This window comes from Aythya ferina, assembly GCF_964211825.1.
Source record: "Aythya ferina genome assembly, chromosome: 2".
In the NCBI taxonomy this organism is placed as follows: Eukaryota; Metazoa; Chordata; class Aves; order Anseriformes; family Anatidae; genus Aythya; species Aythya ferina.
In genome coordinates, this window is record NC_140297.1 from 10,468,753 (window position 1) to 10,491,835 (window position 23,083).

Consider the following 23,083-nt stretch of genomic DNA (forward strand, 5'->3'; position numbering starts at 1 on the left):
GAAGACCAGGGCAGAGTAAGAGAAAGGACATCATGTAGCTTGGTATGTTTGTATGATATGCATACACTGGGCATTTTGAAAAGAAGGCCCCTTCAGTGTCAACCCTGACTAATTCAGGTAATCCCAACTACAGCTAGACTGGGAAGTCTGTGAATCAGTTCTACAGAAACAATGCTATAGTGGAAGAATACTTTTTCCTGACTTTCAGATGAATTTAAGTAAAGACATTATGTTATTTACAAGAGGCTATGTGACTATAATTTGTATTCAAGAAAGACTAATCTAATCTTGCCAGAATTAATGGCAAATCACTACTGTATTGCAATAGATTTCATTAGGAGAACAGCGAACGTCGGATATTTGACAGACTTTTTATAATCAGAAATTTAAATTCATGATGGAGGGTTGTACCTGTTGCCCCCACCCCCTTTTTTTTTTTTTTTGTAAATCTACTGTTCTTTCAATAACGTAGCCTAAACATTGTTCAAGCGAATAACTGTATTTTGTTTGTGCTATTATTTGTTACAGGAACTACTGTACTCTAACAGGATCATTTTAAATTAAATTCTTGCATACTGAAAAAGAATGGGCATCATTACAAATTTATTCCAAGACTCGTGACCACCCCTACAATTCAAGGCATTTATTTACATCACCGTCCTCTTTCCAGATCATATGCTTCTCTGATTCTCAATAAAATGAAACACCCTGTTAAAATCCTACTCCATCAAAATTCTAAACTTGAACTTTGTAAAACCTGTTTGTTTAATACGATACATTCCCAATATAGCTTTTGACATGACTTTATTTTCATATTCTTGGAAAAATCTGGAACTTATATTAGAAAATGAAAAACTATTTTCAATGCACCAACATTGCAACAGAAGCAACTCTGTGCAGAGCTGTGCAGCCATGACTAAACATGGTAGGGAAACAGGACTTCCCCCTGCTCGTATGTGGATTTGGCGTTACCACTGAACGTTGATAACTTTAGATAAAAGTAGGCATTCTGGCTTGAGTTCCTGAAAAATACTCACTGAGCTCCTACTCACCAACAGACTATGAAGTTGCTGAATGGGCACTCATTCTTTGTTGTTATATATATTTTTAAATAATAATCTCTGTTATTTATATATATGTTACATATATATATAAAATAGTCTCTGTTGTTTCTGTAATGTTTTAGATCAAAAACAAAAAACAAATACAGTAATTCTGAGCACCGTATTCCAAGTACTGGCTAATAATAAAAACGTGAATTAAGTTTAAAAAAAAAAAAAAAAGCAAGTTCTGTAAATAATTTTGAAACAAGAGCATCAACGAGTCAAATTCATGGAAGGGATAGCCACAGCTTACTGTGAATGAGAGACCTTACACAGTCTGTAAAACAGTTTAAAACAGTTTTTGCTCTCAAGTTATTAGGCATTTCATTTCCCTAGGGGCAATCAAAACTGGTAACGCTTGCTGGACCACATACTTAGTCCCTTTTTGCCTTTTTACACAACATCACTAGCGGCAGATAATGCTAACCAACAGTAGAGGAAAAAAACTGTGGCACACAGACTTGTATTTTTTCTTGATACAATGCTACCAATCGTTGGTAACAAATACGTTAGTTAACGCCTACACTTCTATGCCTTAACAGCTGAACATGTCTTGTAATGATAAAACATAGGATGCTTATGCTAGCTTGCTATATTTACCTGAAATACATTGGGTCAGAGGACAAGGGAACCCACTAGATATGAGATAGGATAAATATACTGGTATATCAAGCTGTTTACTGCACATACTGTACACTCTAGCTTCTACATATTTGGGGGAAAGCACAGGAAGCGTGAAGGTATAGATCAGATATGAGTGCCTTGTCTTAAAAAGCTACTTATTCAACTTTGGCAGGGAAATCTGTTGCCAAACTATAAGCAAATTCCTCTTAAAATTTGTTCTAATAATATTCTGAAAGACAGATACTACGTTTCAGATAAGTACAGTGGGTTGACCCAGTCTCCAGCTAAGCACTACACAACTGCCCACTCACTCCCCTCCTGGTGCAATGAGGAAAAGAACAAAAGCAAGAACACTTGTGGGTCAAGATACAGACAGTTTAATAAGTGAATGAAAGAGGGATTCAGAAAAGAAAAAAAGTGATGCCAATGCAATCACTCACTTTCCACTACCAGACCAATGCCCTGCCAATCTCCAAGCAATGGCTACTACCTCCTCAAAATCCCCCTTCCCTCAGTTCTTGTTGCTGAGCACGGCACTACAGGGAATGTAATAGACCTCTGGTCTATTTGGGTCAGCTGTGTCCCCTTCCAACTTCTTGCTCACCCTCAGCCTACTTGCTAGGGAGACAGAGTTGGGAAAAAAAGACAGCCTGGACAGCATGCAAGCACTGCTCTGCAACAGCTAAAACTTGGGTGTGTGTTCACTGTTTTAGAACACCAAACCACAGCATCATATGTGACTGTGCATATGTGGCTGTTCATAGCAGCTATGGCTGCTATGAACAAAATTATTTCCATCCCAGACAGATCTGGTACAGTATTTCAGTAGGAAATAGAAAATTTCTTATTTATGCTTATGATCTGAGTTTGATGCTACTAGATCATGTCATGATTTACAGGATCTTACCTCTCTAACTTTAGAATGAACAGAAGAGCTCCTGGGAAGATGAATTCCATGATGCATGAAATCCTGAATACAATTATGTTCGAGTATCTACAGTAAAAACACATACATGCTACTGTTAACACACAAGAAAACAGTAATAAGCAGTGGAGTGGAAATTTGACTGGGGCTTTGCTGTGATGCTGTAATTACACTTTTGATCATTCCCATGGAAATCTACAAAAACTTGGTAAATATTTAAGATACCAAATATGTAGCCCAGCACATACTGAGTAAATGTTTCAGTAACTCGGGTAACTCCTGCATTTACAAAAAAAAAAAACATTAACGTGCATAGTTGTATAAAACAACATTTCAGCAGCAGAATTAAAGCAGCTTAAGTACAACCAAGCCAATCACAGTGGCCAAACATTCATAGCATGACTTGCTTATTCTTTGGCAATGCAGAAGAGGCCGTTTTCTTATGGAAAGTACTCCTCGAGGCTTGCTTAGGAACCTTTCCTAGGTTGAAAATTCATATAATCTCCCCATGTTAAAATACAGAGTTATCCAAACAAAATTTCAAGCACAGTAATACCTTTAAAGCTTCTCCTGACACCTTCTTCCATGCTCTGAAGTAAACTTCTGAAATGTATTCCATTAAGGACCTGCATTAACATATGGGAAACACTATCAAACAAGCATCCTATGTAGACCTCATAAAAGTAATAACAAAGTTTTTGCTTAGTACCATTACTATTCTTAATTCTGTGAATCAACATTACTTTTAGAGGAAGTAAATATCTTGAAAGTCTACACTGATAATTACAGAAAAACAAAGTTAATTGTCAATTAATGAACCCAAACACTCATAAAAAAAAATTGCTTACAGTAGGAAAGTCAAAATTTAGCACAGATAATTTAATCTCTTAATGAATGCCTTAACTTGTTTACAAATGCATACACAAATTATTTTAACTGAAAGCATTAGAAAGCCTCTGATTTTAATTAAAAGAATAACCTATGTAACATTTCTCTGAATAATCAAAGGAAAAAAATCCATGCTTTTCACCCATCAATCAAGTTCTCAGGCTATGATCCTACAAGTTATTTCTTATTTAGACCATCTCTTGTTAGAATCTTACCATACTAAATCAGAGGTTGTTAACAGGAAAAATAACAACATCTTGCAGAAGCAGGAACAGACCTGCAGTTCTCTAACACCAACTTTGCAAGTAATGCAGTGCATTTTAAGTAAAAATCATTTGCTTTAGCTATTGCTAAAAAAGCACTTTACTACACCTATAATTGTATAATACAGGCATGTACAAAGCAACAATTAAATGAAATTGTTGAAACAATACGGTATTTATATTCAGCAGATTTGAAGGTCTCTGGATGCTGATATATTTTTTAATCAACATACTAGGTTTTTTAGCTTGAGACAAACAAAATTTTAGCCAAGCTCCTGAAGATCATTAAGAACTGTAGCTGTGATGCATACCTTGGAAAAAACTGTAATTGGTTTTTAACAGTTCCATGTATCATTTTAATGAAGTTGACATTCCAGCTGAACAAAAAGCTCAAGAATCTTCTTCCCTGTTGGCAGAGGGAGAGGGAGTAAAAACAAAAAAGTAAACAAAGCAATACAAAATGGAAGTCAGACCCTAGAGGAACACCCAGTTTAAGAGCCACTTCAGCAGTAAATAAAGATTCTTAATTTTTAAACCTAGTTCAAGTATTGCTGTTACTCTGCTGGATTGTGTATCTGCCTGTCTTCTTTTCCAATGTCCAATCTGTTCTGGACTGACTTCAGCTAGTATTCTATGATGATAAGGGACTGTGCAGCTCAGGACCCTCACATCAAGGTTCATCAGAGCTCTGTCAAGTGCAGCATCATTTTGGGATGACACTGTACTGCTGGTGAAGCTACAGATAAAATAACACAATTCTTCCAGCATTAGATGCAGAAATAATTTTGAACAAAAGCACAGAACAGCTGGGCCACTGAGGAAAATAAATGCTGTGATTAGCAAGGACAATTCCTTTCATATTGTCTCATTGAAGGTAATATTGCCAGCCTCCTAGAGATGCCTTAATTCGTAAAAGCAGAATAATTTTTTTTTTCTGAATTAGGTTTTCTTTCCTTTTAGCAAATTAGAAGTAGTAACGACAACTTTACTAAATAAGAAAATATTTTGCAAGAAAAGGGAGTGGAAGGCTGTGGAGAGAGGAAATAAAATCTTGCTCTTCTGGACTCAGCAAGAGCTGCCAATGGAGCTAGAACCTCATAGTATATCTGTACAGGCAGCCTAGCTCTGTGCCATCCTGGAGTGAAAGTACCCAGCTTCTGAGACTCTGAGAAGTCTGATCATACATAAGAGCAAGTCAGACAATTGCAAAGGTCCTTTGTACTTTTCTAGACAAAATAAAGCAGGAACACTCATAAGATGAAGTAATAAAGCTCAAAGACTCTTCCACTCAGAGCATAACAAACAGTTATGTCGAGACCAATGAGAAAACAGAGGCTCGAACAAGGCTGATAATGCCAGGCACCTACAACATTATAGATTAAGGACAGAGGGAAGGAAGTATATAGGCAGAAACTGCTTTAGTGGAAATGATGAGTTAAATGCCTGCAGGTCAAGAAGTAAATACAGAAGATCGTTAAAATCAAGACCTAAAAAGCTAAATACAATGTCATGATTCTTGTCGACAAGTCTGATAGAATCCTTTCTGTTGTCAAACAAGAGATGCTACCAAGAATGAAAAACACCAGATACAAATAAAAAGAGCCACTCATCTCCAGCTTTGGTGGTCTAACACATATACTGGAGTCCCAGTGGTATACTCTCCCATCAACATCCTTGTCAAACTGAAAAGTCAAGGGAGTCTTGACCTACAGCTCCTACCTCAACAAGGCAAAGGTTAGGCCATATTCAAACTCTTCTCAAAAGATAAAGAAAAAGAACAAAGTACCTTTGAACCTCCTGAAGCAAGGAGCAATAGAAATTTGTATTCAACTCTGTCCAATTCCTTTTTCCTTTGATCTCAACAGGCTGACCCTGATCATGAGAACAATAGCGAATGACTCTAATCAAACCTGCCACTTGTGATCAATGGATCTGAATTGATTAGCGCCATCAGCATCCTCGGTATCCTGAGACGTAAACCAGTGGTAGGCGATAAGACTGTGAACTTGTCATCTTTGGGGTTAGCCCATCAACATGGTGCAGAGCAACTCATACGGCTGTGCTTGCAGCCATAATACTTTGTGACTTTGGCACTTGCATTTACACACACGTGGCTAGCAATGAAGACAAGAGAACAGGCCTACCTTTAAAACAAAGTAATAGATGCTATGCAGGGCTCTCCAGTTGATTGGAAATCTCACCTGAACAAGAACGGCTTCATAAATTGCACAGAGATAAATTCAGAGGCTCACTCCAGTAATGCAGCCTTAAAATAAGCCTGCGAGAAATATTACTTCGTGGTGAATAGCATGGTCATGGAAGGCAGAAAAACTAAACTCCCTGATCTTGCAATGAAGCATAAATGTGCAATTCTGTATCAGTCTAGTCTGGTCTAAAAGTCAGGATACCATATTCCTGGCCCTCCCATTCTCTTCATCCTTGCATACGATAAACCACTCAAAGCAATTTATCTAGCTGACAATCTTCCTAGGAAGAAAACTGATCAGCTACCTCTTTGAATGAACTCATCACATAGCTGCATGAGCATTCATGCTGCAGAGAGGAAAATAGGAATGCTAGCCCATGGTAACACGGGATCATTGCAACTGGAATTACATCTCATTAAGCTGCGATGGAGTTATACCCATAGATGCACACTCCAAAAAGAATGAGGAATACTTTTGTTATGAACTGCAGAACAAGCCTGCAAGTGATAAATCTTTAAGGGAACATGAGCCCTGATAGACAATTCAGACATCATGCTGATATTAGCTATGACTATTAGCATTTTAGACACAGAAGTTAAGAAAAAGGTACAGCAGAGATGCTGAGGGTGTGTTAGACGTGTTGCTACAAGAAACCTATCATTAGCAAAGTGACCAGACAGGACGACTAGTGAATATGCATGAGCTGGGGTGGCACTAAAACCATACTCAGGATGCAAAATCCCCAAACAGAAGGATTTGCAACTGAAGCACAGTAGTTTCACAGCAACATTAAAATGGTTTTTGTACTGTGAATTTCAAGACACTAAATCTTCTGTCTGCAGAGCTACAGAAATCCCAGTCACTGTTCTGAAACTATATAGGCAGTTCACATATCGTAATTGAGCCGCAGCTGACAAACTGAGACATCTAAATTTGGATGTTTAAGTCTCCAGAATATTAATTGCCTGAAGAGTGATTCAGGTGATCGGTTGTCAAGTAACTGCTTTATGAAGATGAAATGTTCTGTTGACTCCATGGACGGGGGTAGTTTGCCACTGCCTAAACACAAAACAATTTTAAACTTTCAGGTGGTTTTCCAGAAAGCAGAGATCTACAACAGATCCTGTGTTTTACATGCCAGTCCCACATGGATGTCTGAAAGAGCTTAGGTCATTTAATGTAGCATTGGTCATTTACTTATGCTTAAACAATTAAATCCTTCCCAGGACTTGAAGTGATTTGGCTCCCACATAGATGCCTAAATTGGTTGCAGACACAATTTAACTGAACTCTATCTCAGAGTCTTCCAGGATGAGTTTTGCTTCCCCTTGTATTGTGGACTAGAAAGTAGTTTCCTCAAGCATGGAAAGTGACCTGCCAGGCATATAGAGGAATAAGAATTAGTTTTCTACCAAAGTAAGACTCCCATTAGACTGATCACTGAAGAAATTGCAAAGGTGAAATAAGTGATGGCAAAATACTGCACTGACCAGAAAAGGCTCCTGGGATGATTAAAAAAATAAAAAAGCTTCCCTGAATGTAGCAACACTTAACCACAGCACTAAGGCTGGTTAGACATTTTCCAAACGGAAGATAAGAGAAAAAAAAAAAAAAAAAAAAAAAAAAAACAGAAAAACCTGTCCTGCAGTAGCATTTTCAGAAGATGACACATGCATTACTCTGCACATGTTTGAACTTTAGGTCAGAACATGAAGTCCTCTGGGCAAAAAGACACAAGTAGTGTACCCCAGAGCATCAATTGGATGGATGGTCACACTCAAAGAGTTGCAGTCAATGGCTCAATGTCCAGGTGGAGATCAGTAACAGTGGTGTTCCTCAAGGGTCAGTACTGGGACTGGCACTGCTTAACATCTTTGTTGGTGACAGGGACAGGGGGATTGAGTGCACCCTCAGCAAGTTTGCTGATGACACCAAGCTGTGTGGTGCGGTTGACAAGGAGTTGACAAAGGTTTAGATTACATATAAGGACAAAATTCTTCACTCAGAGGGTGGTGAGGCACAGGTTGCCCAGAGGAGCTGTGGCTGCCCCATCCCTGGAGGTGTTCAAGGCCAGGCTGGATGGGACTTTCAGCAACCTCATCTAGTGGGTAGCATCCCTGCCTATGGCAGGGGTGTGAAATTAGATCATCTTTAAGATCCCTTCCAACCCAAACTGCTCTACAATACTGGAATAACACTGTTTAACATGTTCATTAGTGACATAAAAGTACATGCTCAGCAATTTTGCAGGTGATTCAAAACCACAAAGCACTGTGGTAAAACAACCAGCTAGCACACCAGATTGAGTGTGTTCTTAGTGGTATTCAGTGACAAGATAAGATGCAAAAGCACAAGATGAAATACAGGAAATTATTTTAAATAGGTTTTTGTTAATACTGTAACATGTTGCCAGAGAGACTATAAGGTCTCCATCCTTGAAGATGCTCAGAATGCAACTGGATATGATCCCAAGCAACCTTCTCGAGCTGACTGCCTTGAGCAGGGGTGTTACACAAGATGATCTCCGGGGTGCTGTCCAACCTCAAACTCAGTAAATCTGTAATTAATGCTTAGCAACATTACTTACTTAGGACTAGTCAGAAGAAAAATTAGGAAGAGCAAATGATATTTCACCTCCCTCCTGCATTAAACTTTTGAAAAACAAAATAAACCACTCCAAAATCAAAAACATTTGATTTTCAATAATCAAAAGCATTCCTATTCGGAGACAGAAAAAATAGCAAGAAGTCTGATAACAGCCCCAGCATCGTTGACTGTATGTCAGAACTTATCAGTCAAAAGGCTTAATGCAAAACTGTTAAGAGTAATCAAAGCCCACTGACAGAAGAAAAGCAAAGAATAAAATTTTGCTTACCTCTTCTTTTTTAATGTGTCTTACACTCATAAAACACTCAAGTAACAAGTCCTTGACTTCATTACTGTCCTCTGAATCATAATCAAAATACAACAGTGTCTGATGTAGATTCCAGAGACGAACTACATCTGCACCCTGACAAAGGAAAAAAAAAAAAAACATGTTATAGTGGTATAGGTATACCTTTAATGTGAAGAATTATTTAAAGAATTTAAAATAATGAATTTGAAATTCACTGTTACAGATAGAAGGTTTTCAGACTGCAAAATTATGAACATTAATTGATTTTCACCACTATAATTGGGAAAAGATTTCAAAAACGTGTAACTGCAGAAATACTGACTTCCAGCAATGGAAGACATGCTCAAGTACAGAAAGCTGGTATTTCATGCAAAACAGATGCAAACTGCACTATTCTACTTCTAAATCTTTAAACAATGAAAGCAGTTAACAGTGAAAAACAAAGGGAAGGAACAAGTAAGGGAGATATTTATTGGGTTAGTGCAAAAGATATGAAAAAAAAATCAGTCCATCAATTGAGAAATAAGCTAGAAATAATATTTGTAGAGAAATAAAGAGGAACAGAAAAGGACACTTTCCACTTAAGAAGTCTCTTATGAGTCACTGAGCATACCACTTAAAACCTGAATTAAAAAACAGCCAATTGCTACTCAAACCTTTGTCACTGGACTTTACAAATGAGTGAAGAAAAAAAATGATTGTAAAACAAACTGTTCTCTTGTAAAAATGATGCCAAAAAAAATCTTAAAAGTTCATTCCAGGGAAAGTAATATTTTAGTATGTGGTTTATGCAAGCAAGCCCAAAAAGACCATTTGTAACAAGTATGGTATCATAGGTTTCATTAACTGGGAAGCACTAAGACAGGGAAAATAAATTAACTTGAAAAAAAGTTTATTGTGGAGAGATTCTTCCTTAGAATATTCACTAATAATTTAAAATTTAATATATCTTCACATACCGTAGCAGCTTTATTCAGGCTTTTTTTTAGCAACATAATAAATACAGTTTTCCCTAGCTGCTCCTTCCCTTCCAGTCCTTTTTCCCACCACATTTCACACATATGTTGGATGGCACCCTGTAGGTTTTTTTCAGATTCAGGTAATGCAGGAAGAATACCTACAACAGGAATAAAGTAATTATTTATTGCAATGAATGATATTATACATGTAAAATGCTAGTCTCTTAGTACACTAAGTGTATCTCTCAGTCTATACCAGCTGTTGTCACATTTACACGTCTTAACAGCTTATTCTTACTGCGGGTATTGAGGCAGCTTTGTTAATTTTAAGGTTTTGGCCGAGTTTTTGGATCAGCAGCAGTAGAATCTCATTTTGCCTTCAAAATTCTATAAGCCACAGAATAAGTAAAGTTGGGTGAACAGATGGGGGGAAAGAAAACTATTTAAGTTCCAAATTTTAGGTTGTGTAACTGATTTTTAATGCTCCCTTAAGTTTGTTTCATAAATTAGAACTTACGTCAGTAGCAGCTCTGTCTTTGAAATTTCTTTTCCATAGACCACTTGGGTCAAACAAAAAGCCCAGTACACCCATCTGCTAAAAGCCAGTGTAATGATGTACAGTGTAACAGACAAGTACGCACCATTCAATATGAAAGCACATTCTAGAAGAACTTTGTAGTTTACAGTTTCATCCACTACGGGTATGGAAGCAGTAACGACAGCTGTCACTCCTTGGATCACAGCTACAGTTTGTTTCTGAAAGAAAGCAATGTCGAGGAAACAATTCTGTGGTTTATTTATATTCAGAAGAAAATTATGACAAGAAATCAACCTTAGCAACAGAGAGCAAAGCCGAGTTGCTATTAAGCTTCTCTTTTGAACAAAGAGTATACTGGCACCTAAAATCTATCAAGAAGAGGCAAAAGCAGTTTTTAAGGTACATCCTTTACAAAAAAAAAATTTAGAAAAGCTCTCAGGTCTAGCCAGTAGGTAACTTTTTGACTGTATATATTTATCCACTCCTCCATAAAAAAAAACTTCATCTGCAACAAAACAACTCAGACAGACACCCATTCCAGAGCTAGAAAGGGTCTTGAGTAAATGCAAGATTTCATGATTCCTTTAAATCTAGGTAAATGTGTCTACTTGTAGGTGAGGTCTCTGCACAAATGATGATTTCCTACAAGCCTCTAGGTCTCCCAAATTATTTCCACACTGAACTTCTTTTTTTTCCTTTCAGAATTAAATAAACCTTTCCCAGCAGTATTCTAGAGAGTTCATGAACTGCAGTGCAGAAGCAGTAAATGAGGGTCAGAGTTAGGATAATTCTGTATAAACCAAATATAATCCGGGGGAAGAGCACTGAAAGCTAGATTTCACAGTCTTAATTCAATAAACTGACATACTAAAACAGGTAGTGATTTTTTATAGTATATGCCAGATATTTAAGGCACATCGGAGATCAGCATTTGTTTACTGAAATAAAACATACAAAACAACCACTCAAGTTTTGACCAAACCAAGTCCCATCTTTTATAATCAAAATCATCAGCAGATATAATCTCTTATAGTGTAGTCCAATCATAACTTCAGCTTAATCCACGCACAGTAATTAAAAGGTCGGTTATGAACATTGTAAGGAGATGTCTGGAAGTGACTTTGATAACCTTTCCATGTTTCGAGATGCTATGAAAATATTCCATTTTATTTCCCAAGGGAATATGAAATAGCTATCATATTGCTGTTTTACAATATTGTTACCATTTCTGGAACTATGTCAACATCCATGCAATCATTATTTTCATCATCTCCAGTCATCTGCCATGTTTCCACAGGTTTCTCCACCAGGGTCTCTTTCAATAGGTGTGTCAGCTTCTCCCATAGTACTTCTTTTTGTTTTCTTGGCAATTCTTGAAGTAGTTCATTCAAGTCGAAAGGATCGAGTGTATTTTTCTGTGGTCAGAAGATATCACAATTCCACATTAGTGTTGAAGCTTATTTTTCATTATTTCATTTCCTAAAATTAACACCTTTCTTGACACAAAGGATTACTTCCCATTCCTTCGCAGTTACAGAGACAAAAAGCCTTCCATAAGATTTATTTCTTTAAAAATAGCACGTGAAATTTCTGCTGCTTAACTTTATCATGATACAAGGGTGGCTTTTTAAAGACTTTAGTCCTTAGCTCTTCATAGCAACATTACTAAGCATAAATCATCCCCCTGCAACACCAAATTCTGTCTCTCATGTTCCAAACACTTCTTTCCTAATGAAGACAACTCCATATCCTCAGGTAAGAAGCTAACAACCACATGAAATTGCATTCACTGATCACATCTTTGCTATCTTAAATATAGTTCGATGACAGCTGTTGAAAGGAAAACCTCATGCAAGGACTTGAAATGTAAGAGTCAGGAGGGCAGCACTACAGATTTTGGAGCACAAACTGCATAAAGCAGTGCTGTGCATACTGCACTATTTTAAAGCCCCTCTATCAAAAGTAACTCCTGAGCACAGCAACCCTACAGTTCCCAGCCTCTTAAGCTCTACTGAACGGGAAGCCATGATTAGTAAGAGACAAGTTTGGAATTTAGTCAGTTGAGTCAGTGGTCACCATATCAAACTCTCTTCTTTAGCCTTGTAGATCCATTCAGAGGATGGGAGGGAATTTTGCTGAGATACAGAACTCTTTGGACTTACTTAAAGGATGTACTTAATTACTTAAAGGATGTTTTACATGGAAAAATCCATTTTACTAGGAGACTGATCTGAATGATTTCAGTGAAAGAAACTTACTGGAAGAATCCACCTTAGAGATGCAAAGAGCCTGTTAGCATGAAAAAAGGGTGGGCAGCCGGCTAGGAAAGGGAACGCGCAGAGAAAAGGCAAGAAGGAAAAACAGACTAGAAAAATAAACAGACACAGCCAAAAGGAAGTACTGGTAATTTTTGAAATGTAATTTGCAATACTGAAGTGAAGGTTTATAGGATTAAGAATGCTTTGGAGAAAAGAGGCAAAATGGCCATGATCCAGTAATAAAAATATTTTTAGTTTGCAGATGCATTAACAAAAGAAGATTCAGAAAGAAAAATGTTGAAGGTAAAAAGAAAAATTGGAAATAATGAAAGAAGCAACAGTGAGTATTAGAAGGTTCCCAGAAGGCCATGAGAAAAAAGATCCTTTTACATATTTATAGCAGAATTTCTATTCTATTCTACAGTTGGAAACAAATACAATAAACCAAAGGCTGCACAGGGAGTTCTTCAGCCCTCCACTTCAAACAAACCCAGAAGACAGGATATTAAGATTGTACCGTTTTGAACAAAAAGAACAGATCCATAATAAGACTAGAGCTTTCTGATCTTTCTCTGGGATGATATGATAGAATTATTACAAAACCTTTGAGGGAAAAGGATGCCATTGTATGCTAGTCATATCTGTGATTCATGCTCTCCTCTCTAAGAAATACTGTGCTTTCTTGAATTGGAACAGGACTTAGTGGAGAAATTTAACAGCGCCTGATAACGACTTTGATAAATAGCACCATAATATAGAATAGCAATCTTCTAAAAACAAAGAAGTGTGAAAAGTTCAAAAGAAATCACAAAGGGAAAGTATCAAAACCCTGGCTTTGAAAGCTTTGAATGAAATAAAGCAACGAGAAGATGGAAAAGGAAAATTAAAGCAGGAGAGGGGAGAAATGAGAGACATTTGAAGAAGTAGCAACGCTAAGAACAGAACGTTAAAAAAAAAACTTTAAAAGGTAAATTCTGAGGCTACAGCACTAAATAGATGGAAAAAACAGAGCATAATATAACATGAAAACTATAAAAAAGTATGTCATACACATATACTTCCAAAGGACAGAATATACTATCACAGCCTCCTTCAGAAAATCAGTCAGGAATTTCTCAACAAAGATCCTAAAGTGAGGGTCCTCATCCTAAGATAAGATGTGGTTAAACACCCTTCATCACCAAAGGTTTGGAAGGAAAATGAACAGTGTAATCCAAGTCTCTTTAACAATCAAAAAGTAATCTGGAAAGTCAAATTTCCTTACGCTATGAAATCATGAAGACAATTTTAACCAATCTACTCATTACAGCTGCTGATACACAGTTTCCAGAAATATTGGCAAGAGTCAGGCTGATGGGAGTGGAACTGCAGTCTAGAAACAAAAAGGATACAGACTAGTAAATTGTGGCAAAGAAATAAGCCAACCAGTAACTTCTAGAAAAGAAAGGGTTGGCCCTCCTTTGGTAAAGGCATCAAGTTTCATAAAGACGTGCAGCTGAAATCTCTTGCAAGATAACTCTTATGCATTGGTGATGAAAAACATTAGGATGAAATAATACATTTTTAAATCTAAAAAGATGAAGATATATTAAGATAGATCAGTGGATGAGATGAAAATGGCAGAAACAAGATGACCAAAGTCAACAAAAACAAAACCTTGGAAGTACTGTATGTTATCCTAAATGGAACAGTTTCTTAATAAAGTGTTCAGATTTGGGAAAAAATGGGAAGGACATTTCAAATGATGGCAATCTGTCATATTGCTGTCATCTATAATTACACACAAGAGTGCAAATAAAAAAACAGCAAATTACTTAGAAAAATAGGTTCAGTGATGTTTGGGAAACAAACAAGCCTAGGCTCATTACATGGTGCATGACCTCTACTGTAGAAATGAGAGATTTAATATCTAGGCTATATTAATATATTCATTGCATCTCTATGTACACAGAGATGAACTGATCAACTTACTCTATCCTGATACAGGTAACATTAACAAAATACTGATTAGATTGGCAAAAACCCAAACCAAGTGATATCAATTGAAACTGAATAATCTTACTAATAAAATAACACAGATCTTTTTTAACATCTAAATTAAGATGATAAAAGGTAGGTAGCTAGGTACAGATGCTGAGAAAATGAAGACAAGAGAAACAGAATAAGAAAAAGATTCCCAGCTTAAAAAAAAAAAAAAAAAGAGTAGAGACATTGTATGACAAGATCCTCAAAGGTGTGAAACTAAAACTAATTCTTAAAAACAAAAACATCCCACATCTCTAGCTTTCAATATAGCAAAGCAGAACTAACCTGAAGACACCCTCTTTGTAATACCTGGTTTATAATAAAAGAATAGAAAGGCTGCTACAGAGAAAGCTTAAGAAACTAACCTGACAATACCATTTACTAAGGCTAGCAGAAGATGATTAGGAGAAACAGGTTGTCTTCACCGCAAATCGAAGCTTAGCAGCAAACACCACAATGCAATTTTTTTTAAGTGAAATATCATATAAAAGAAGTGACGCTGAACTTTTAATTAGTGAATTTCAGTGTATTTGTTTTCTTCTTCCTCATGCTTCTCTCCACATTGCATTTACAGCCAGCAATCACTCACATCTCTAAGATGTTCAATGGTAGCAAGAACTACCAAGTACAATTACACATGGACTAAAGAACGAGTATACAACCTAAACTATCAGATGAATGAATAAGCACTAGCGAAGCATACCTCTGCTGTGTTTGTGTATTAGCTCATATTCCTCACACAGGAAGACAGTGACACTTTCGCAGGTTAACTTTTTTTTTTTTTTTTTTTTTTTTTTAGTATTACCATAGTATAAATCATTATCTTAAAAATGCAAACTGCACATGGAACAACCAACTCTTAGGAATATCAACTGGGCTGTGACAGCGAAATTTCAGATTCCACACCTTTATATGTTCCATTAAGTGTCATAGGAAGTTCTTTCCTATGACAATTATTCTTGCACATTTGCAGATACCAGAAAAATAGTTTCTGTCCCCATGCCACAAAAGCCTGTGCACTGACAGCAGACTTTAGATCTTATTAGTCAGGTATGTGACTTACGGGAGTCTGAGTAAAACGGAAGAAGTCTTCAATCGACTCTTTAGACACAACTTGCAAAAACTCTTCACGTTTCATTGTGGTCTTGTTTCACCTTGCTTTATAAAGAAAAGAAAAAGAAACATATAAAGTTAGAGAAAAGTACTGTGTCTCAAAACATAATCGTTTATGGTTTCTGTGAATGGTATATAAGCATATATTTGTGTACAGCTTTATCTACGTGGTTGTGAGCAAAATATGTCCCCCGAGCTCATTACAATTACCAAAATCAATATTTAGATTTGTAACTGTGCTAGGCTGCCTTACTTGTATGCGTTAATTCACTTTAGATTGATTGAGAAAGCACGAAAAGCAGATTTAGAAGAATGTTTTGGTTGACGCTTCCACTTTTTAACAAGGACAGCGTTCCCACCACGAGCATTGCTAAGCAGGGCATCTACATGGCCGAAACTCCAGCCGGCAACGTCCACCCGCCCGAAAAGCTCTGACGGGCACCAAGACACCACAACTTTCTCCCCTTTTCCCTTGTCAAGCGACGACCCCGGGAGACGGGCTGGCACCAGGGGCTCCACCTCCTCCCCACAGCGCTCCCCCTGCTCCTGACAGCCCCGCTTCGCCCTTACCGGTTCCGCTGTCCCACACAGGGCAGGCTGTGGGGCCGGAGGGGCAGGGAATGGGGGACACGGGGCCGGGGGGCACCGGGCGAGGCCCCGCTCACGCTGAGGCGACGCCGGGCCGGGCCCCGCCGCGCGCGCTCCGCTGCCGGGTTCGAATCGTCCCGCGGCGGCCGTTGGGCGCGGGCGGGCGGGCGGCGCGGAGCTCGCGTCTCGCGAGAGCCGCGCTGCTTCCTTCTTCCCCTCAGGGCCGTCAGGGCGGGCTGAGAGGCTGCGCAGCCATGGCGGGCAGGGGCACTGCCTAATTGTGGAAGGGGGGTTCTGCGTGTGAAATCCAGGAGATTAAAGCGAAAAGAGAAACGAAATATGCGTGTTTGCCTTCTTTCTTGTGCCTGGGTGGGGTTTTGGGGGCTGAGGAATGTGGTGGCGGGGCTGGGGTCATGGTGGGATCAGGGGAGGTGGGGAGATGAGCTGGGTTACACAGTCTTGTTGATGGATGCGGCTGGACAGCCCAATATAGGCAACTCTGCTCTGTTTTAAACTTGGGTACACAGAAATGGTGCTATACTGTTTTCACCTTACAGTAAATACTCACTTGTCTTGAGACGTGCTGTTTAATATCTTTATCAATGATATAGACAGTGGGATCGAGTGCACCCTCAGCAAGTTTGCAGATGACACCAAGTTAAGTGGTGCAGTCGATACACCAGAAAGAAGGGATGCCATCCAGAAGGAGCTGGACAAGCCAGAAAAGTGGGCCCGTGTGAACCTAATGAGGTTCAACAAGTCTAAATGCAAGGTGCTGCACCTGGGTCGGGGCAATCCCAGACATGAGCAAAGACTGGGAGAAGAACTCATTGAGCAGCCCTGAAGAGAAGGACTTGGGAGGGTGCTGCTGAACAAAAAGCTCAACATGAGCCAGCAGTCTGTGCTTGCAAGGCCAACTGCATCCTCGGCTGCATTGACAAGGGGATGGCCAGCAGGGGAGGGAGGTGATTGTCCCCCTCTGCTCTGCCCTTGTGAGGCCCCACTTGGAGTGCTGCGTCCAGGTTTGGGGCCCCAGCACAAGAAGGATGTGGGGCTGTGGAGCGGGTCCAGAGGAGGGCCACAAAATTTATCAAGGGGCTGGAGCACTTCTATAAAGAGAGGCTAAGAGAGCTGGGGATGTTCAGCCTGGAGAAGGGTCTGGGGTGACATCATTGCAGTTTTTCAATACTTAAAGGGGTGATATAAAAAAGTTGGAGAGCAACTTTTTGCTCAATCAGGTAATGACAGAACAAGAGGGAATGGTTTTAAACTAGAAGAGGTGAGATTTAAATTAGAGATTAGGAGGAAATTCTTCACTCAGAGGGTGGTGAGGCACTGGCACAGGCTGCCCAGAGAAGCTGTGGATGCCCCATCCCTGGAGGTGTCTAAGACCACGTTGGATGGCCCCTGAGCATCCAGTGGGTGACATCCCTGCCCATGGCAGGGGGTTGGAACTAGATGATCCTTAAGATCCCTTCCAATCTCAGCCAGTCTATGATTCTATGATCTCATCCAGTCAATTACTGTCCAGTCAATTACCTGGAAGGGGCAGATGGAGTAAATCTACATACAGAAGACGCTGCTGTCTTTCTGTAGCTCTTAAGTCTTGATGACTTCATACTGGGACAGTATACATTGAGTTAAGTCCATGTATAAGAAACAGCCTAAATACAAAATGGAGCCTAAGTAAGAAACATGCCTAAGAAACAGCATGTCTTCTTCCACGGATCTCTGGTAACACAGATATAGTGTTCTTGCAAAAAAAATTTCTGTCAACACACAAAGCCTGCAACAGCCAGCTGATTACTTTGGTGACTTTTTCCCCCAACAATGTTCCTGTTGCTAGTGTTGACAGCTACACATTTAATCTCAGTCACGGTGAACAATACATGCATTACATATTCTTCATCCAAAATGATGAAGACCTAACCAAGCTGCTTGCCACAGGAAACTGTGTAGGCTAGATGATATTTACACTTTGATAACTTTTTTTTTTTTTTTTATAGTGAGCAGAAATAGTTGGACTCAATTTCTTGAATTAAACATAAGCAGGTTTCAAATTTTGTAAAATTCCCTGTTCCATTTGCTTGAGCTCCTCTACAAACCAAGAAGAGTCAATATGTCAAGAAGTTAAGGGCTTAACTTCTACCTTTCAATTTTGCATTTGCAGTAGCAAATAACACTTCTCAATATTTTTCAGTGTTGTTAGCTGTTCAGAGGAGATTCTTGACTGAAATTGTTTACTTTCTGTCTGAGAGTAGTACAGCATATGCTGCTTTTCTTCACAAACAAAAACCCAACAATTTCCATATAAGTTCTTACATCTCACTGGACTTTCCTGGATTGCTTTTTTTTTTTTTTTATGTGATCTAATTCTGATTAAGTTTAATATTATATGTACAAATTCCCTTTTTAAAAGTAGTGTTTATGTATTCTGTTAACATTTAATTTTTAACATGGAATTTTCTTTGATGTTACTCTCTCTCACGGCATTAGTTGATAATCAAAATTAAGACTGGAACATTTTATGCCATATATATTTGAATTACAGACTTTTCCTGTTACATTTTTAAAGTAAACTATATGTTTGTTTTTACATAGTTTGAAGACTATAGGATGAAAAAATAGTTTATTATAGGATTATCCCATAGTTACTGCTATTTTGTATTGGTTAAAAAATTTAACAGGTGACTAATATGAGAAACTTTTGGAATAACTTGATTTTAACACAAATATTTGCCAGATAGAAATTGCTCTTGGAGTTGGTGAATGGGTTGTGTTACTTACAAGTGGTAACCAAGATGATTGTGTACCCAAGGAACAATAAAGCAGAAGGAGTTAGAAGCCAAGAAATTCATTTTCTTGAGCAACAAAAATAACCTGTCTTTTGTGCACAGGCAGTTCAGTGCCACTCTTTGTCTCTACCTGAATCCGAAGAAGCACGTACCTCTTAACATCATTTTGCATCTGCCTGTCTCCTTTGAAGTGTGGAAGAGGCAATCCAGCAAATTACCAACACCAACCAACCTCCTGGCAGCCACAGAGAAAGGTCCCTGGAGAGACAAATCTCTGCCCAACCTTAATCCCCACCCTGTGAAAGCATTGCCTCCCAGGGACAGAATACCAAAAGAAGGAAGTATCTTGCTGCTCTACTATAAAGAAGGGTCAAGGATTAGGTTTGTTTCAGATCCCAAAGACCTGACTTTTTTTTTTTTTTCTTAAGATTCAGCTAACTGCAAAAAGATTGTGAAGTGGTTTGCTTGAAATAAGTTGTATGAGCAATTATCACACTTGGAGAATAGCAAAAGCAAATAGAAAAGTATGAAAACTGACATTTCTACATTGTGCTAATGTCTACTCTTTTTGCATATATTAAGAATCTTTGACATTTTAGATCCAAACTGATGGATTTGTTTATCATGTTTCTTGTGTGGTCTGAATATTTCATTAATACCTTGATTAGTCTTTTAATTAGATGCTACGTTAATCACCTGGCTACTGTTTATTTAGTCAGGCACATATCCATTTAGCAAATGAACTAAAACATATTTTAGCTTATAATTTGTGTTGCATAGCAACCACAGAAGGATTTTTTCATAGTATTGAAACTAAAAGTTAACATAGGTAACAACAGACTGAATAACACTGTATGATTCATTTTAAAGAACTAGGTAGAGAAACTAAGAGAGGCAGAATAGGGTTTTGTAGGTTTTTTTTTCTTGTTTTTTTTTTTCTTTTTTCTTCAAGAATCGTGCATGAACTGCAAGCTAGTAATGAAGCTATAACCCTATTTTCAGTTTCTCTAATGTTCCCCCGTTCACGAGTACCAAATAACATGCCTCTTTTTGACATGTCTGTTCATCTGTTCAAAATAATCTATACCCTTTGATAATAATCTCGTATTTATTATCATTTTCCTGTCAAGTCAAGTTAAGGCAAAAATGAAAAATGGGCCTTCCACACATGGTTGCTGAGCAACAGCAAATAAAGATTTGCTTTTGTGCTACCACTTCATAAACTAGTCTTTATTCTTGTTGGTAGCCTGTATGAGAGATCTCAATTACAAATGTCTCTCACAAGAATATCACAGGTTGGACTGTATCAAATATTCCATTTTAACCTGTATGAGTCTACACTATAAATACTTGTAAAAATAAACAAACAGGCAGTGCCCTGAGTATCAGATGCTTTCTTGGCACTTATTTATTTATTTTTTCCTATTTGCAACATTTTTTTCTAGATGATAATTTCTGATGAGATTATTGTACACGTTATCTACTAACCTTTTACAATTCACTTCTGTTTCTTTCCATTTGAATATATAATTTGTTATAGTTAATACAGTATCCATGAATCTGCTTATCCTCTGAGGCACACTGTTAATAATTTACATGCATTCATTTCATTTCCTTTTTTTTTTTTTTTTTTTTTTTTTGATCTTCTCATACTTTGATAAATAATCTGAACAGCATGGGAGAGAGATGAAGTTTCACACTATTCCACTTCTCCAGATCTCCCCTTGCCTGAAGGTAATACTGCCAATCATCCCAGCCTTTATTCAGGGGCAACTGTCAGTTTTCAACGGTGGCGTGATTAGACCATGAAACTGCTTATTTCCCTTAAATTATTAATATTAACATGGAACAATTTGGGAGTTTAAGAGATTAAGTAGAAAAAAAAAAATAAGAAAACATTCACAACAGATAAAAAAAAAAAAAAAAAAAAAAAAAAAAAAAAGGTACTTGTTAACTGGAACAAAAATACGGAAATAAAATGCGCCCAGGGAATGCAAAAGCTTTTCTTAAAAGCCACTCCCTGGAGTAGCTCTCGATGCTCTTTAAGTACTGAAGTGCCACCCTGTGGGACCTTACTGGTACTGCTGGGTGACTTGCACGTTCACACCAAGATGAGTTTCAGCTGTGAAAACAGTGCAACTTTATTTCTTTTGCTTTATTATGATGCGTTATGATCAAATAGTTGTTATTATGCTCTTACTTTTAGACCTGTTTCGTTAAAGGCAGTGATTTAAATCACGATAATTTTACTCCATTAAATATTAGTACCATCAAAATTAAAAGAGATTTCTGAAATGCTATTAAACGCCCACAAAAAGAAACTATCATGTCAGTATCTGTGTGGCTATATCCATCTTTCTGTAAACAAAAGAAGTATTAGTATTCATAACTACAGAATGTTATAGCATAAAGTCATGAGCATCTTCAGAATATTATGTATCGATGAGTACACTTAGTCACTTGTTTCAGATGCAAAACACTCCAGTCACCAGTCACATCTGCCATGTCTAGACTACTTTAACCCTATGAAATGCAACATTCTGAATTATAAGAGACCTACAGCTCTTGTCAGGGTTCCATCTCCTTTCAGCTATTTTAGACTTTATGGATAAAGAGAAGAACTGTTTCAAACGTACAAAAATACTGTATAGAGAGGCATCAGAGATAGGAGATTCTCTCTGTTCCATCTGTTTAGTATGAAACATGAGTACATTGTATATCAGAATGGACATGATTTGTTTATGGTTGCTTTTATAAATATATAGACATATATGTGCATATATGTGTGTGTACATATTAATGTGGCAAACTACTTTACCCTGGTTGTAGAACCCACCAGCATTTATTTGTCTCTCACATCGTTGTTGGCTTTGTCAAGGCTGAGACATGACTATTCCCCGTGTTCCTGATCCAGATCAGGAACCTAACCAAAGCCCATTGTACTATTTTTCTTGCAGACTGCATGCCCAGTTTCCTTCATTCACAAACAAATAAATAGGGAATTAAGGGAGTGTAATACTTGCTCAGTGCAATATCATCTGGGGTTATGTTTGGAGTCAGGCTCTTGGAAGTGCTCACAGATTTAGACATACCTGTCAATTATTCCTGGTCTGTGTATCAAACAGATCTAGCATCACAAGACCTGGTGACTATGTCATTTGGCATGTATTTTCTGATCGTGTCCTTAAGCAAAGGAAAATTGTTTCATAATATTTTTCTAGTACAGCCTTGTCTTTGCCCATTTTTCCCTATGTTTATGGTATTACTGCATGATGGATTTTACTGTTGGACATCCTGAGTTCCTAGCCTCATTCTTGAGCTAACAGTAGAAATACAAATTTAAAGTGTAATAATGTTTAAATATGCTGGTCAAGAACCTTTCCCATGTCTTAAACTGTAATTTGACTTCTGTCTCCCTTTAGAGTTGCATCAACTCCTCTAGGGAGTAATATAATCAACTCCAATTTTACAGGGCAGCTAAATTTACAGGACATGAAACACCTATCTGAATTGCTGACACAGATGTACACTAGATTTTGGAGAATGTAGAACCTGAATCTTCCAGAAGTTTCATGCTTCCTCAAATCATGGACCAGTTGTTTTATTTCCAAGTGCCTGATGAGCAGATGCCTTTATAAAAATGTTTTGGCAAAATGAATCCCCATGTTATTAACCCCATTATGAAACTCAGTTCTGTGCCTCAGATTAAAGAAGGAAAGCAGAGCACATTGGGGCGTATGCCCATTTTTCACTGCTTTTCAGCAACGTTGACTTCAGGCTCCACTTCCAAAGATACCAGGGATCTATACCACTTAACTGCTGTGCAAGAAACAAAGTGAACAGGCAGCAGATTTCAGAATAGGATCTGCACTACCATCTAGTGGTATATAAAGGTGTCTTC

General features: G+C 37.9%; 1 protein-coding gene across 1 annotated transcript in view; it reads right to left on the reverse strand.

The window, feature by feature from the left end:
* NCAPG2 (non-SMC condensin II complex subunit G2) overlaps positions 1-16,504 on the reverse strand; it is a 43,741-nt gene extending 27,237 nt beyond the window's left edge. Inside the window, exons 1-9 of the mRNA XM_084510020.1 lie at positions 16,370-16,504; positions 15,750-15,844; positions 11,627-11,818; positions 10,507-10,621; positions 9,866-10,023; positions 8,886-9,020; positions 4,115-4,209; positions 3,209-3,278; positions 2,635-2,721 (exon numbers count right to left, since the gene is read on the reverse strand). Of these exons, the coding sequence (XP_084366146.1) occupies positions 2,635-2,721; positions 3,209-3,278; positions 4,115-4,209; positions 8,886-9,020; positions 9,866-10,023; positions 10,507-10,621; positions 11,627-11,818; positions 15,750-15,824 (927 nt within the window). The 5' untranslated portion in view covers positions 15,825-15,844; positions 16,370-16,504. The remainder of the gene's footprint in view (positions 1-2,634; positions 2,722-3,208; positions 3,279-4,114; positions 4,210-8,885; positions 9,021-9,865; positions 10,024-10,506; positions 10,622-11,626; positions 11,819-15,749; positions 15,845-16,369) is intronic.
* Between the last annotated feature and the right edge of the window lie 6,579 nt (positions 16,505-23,083).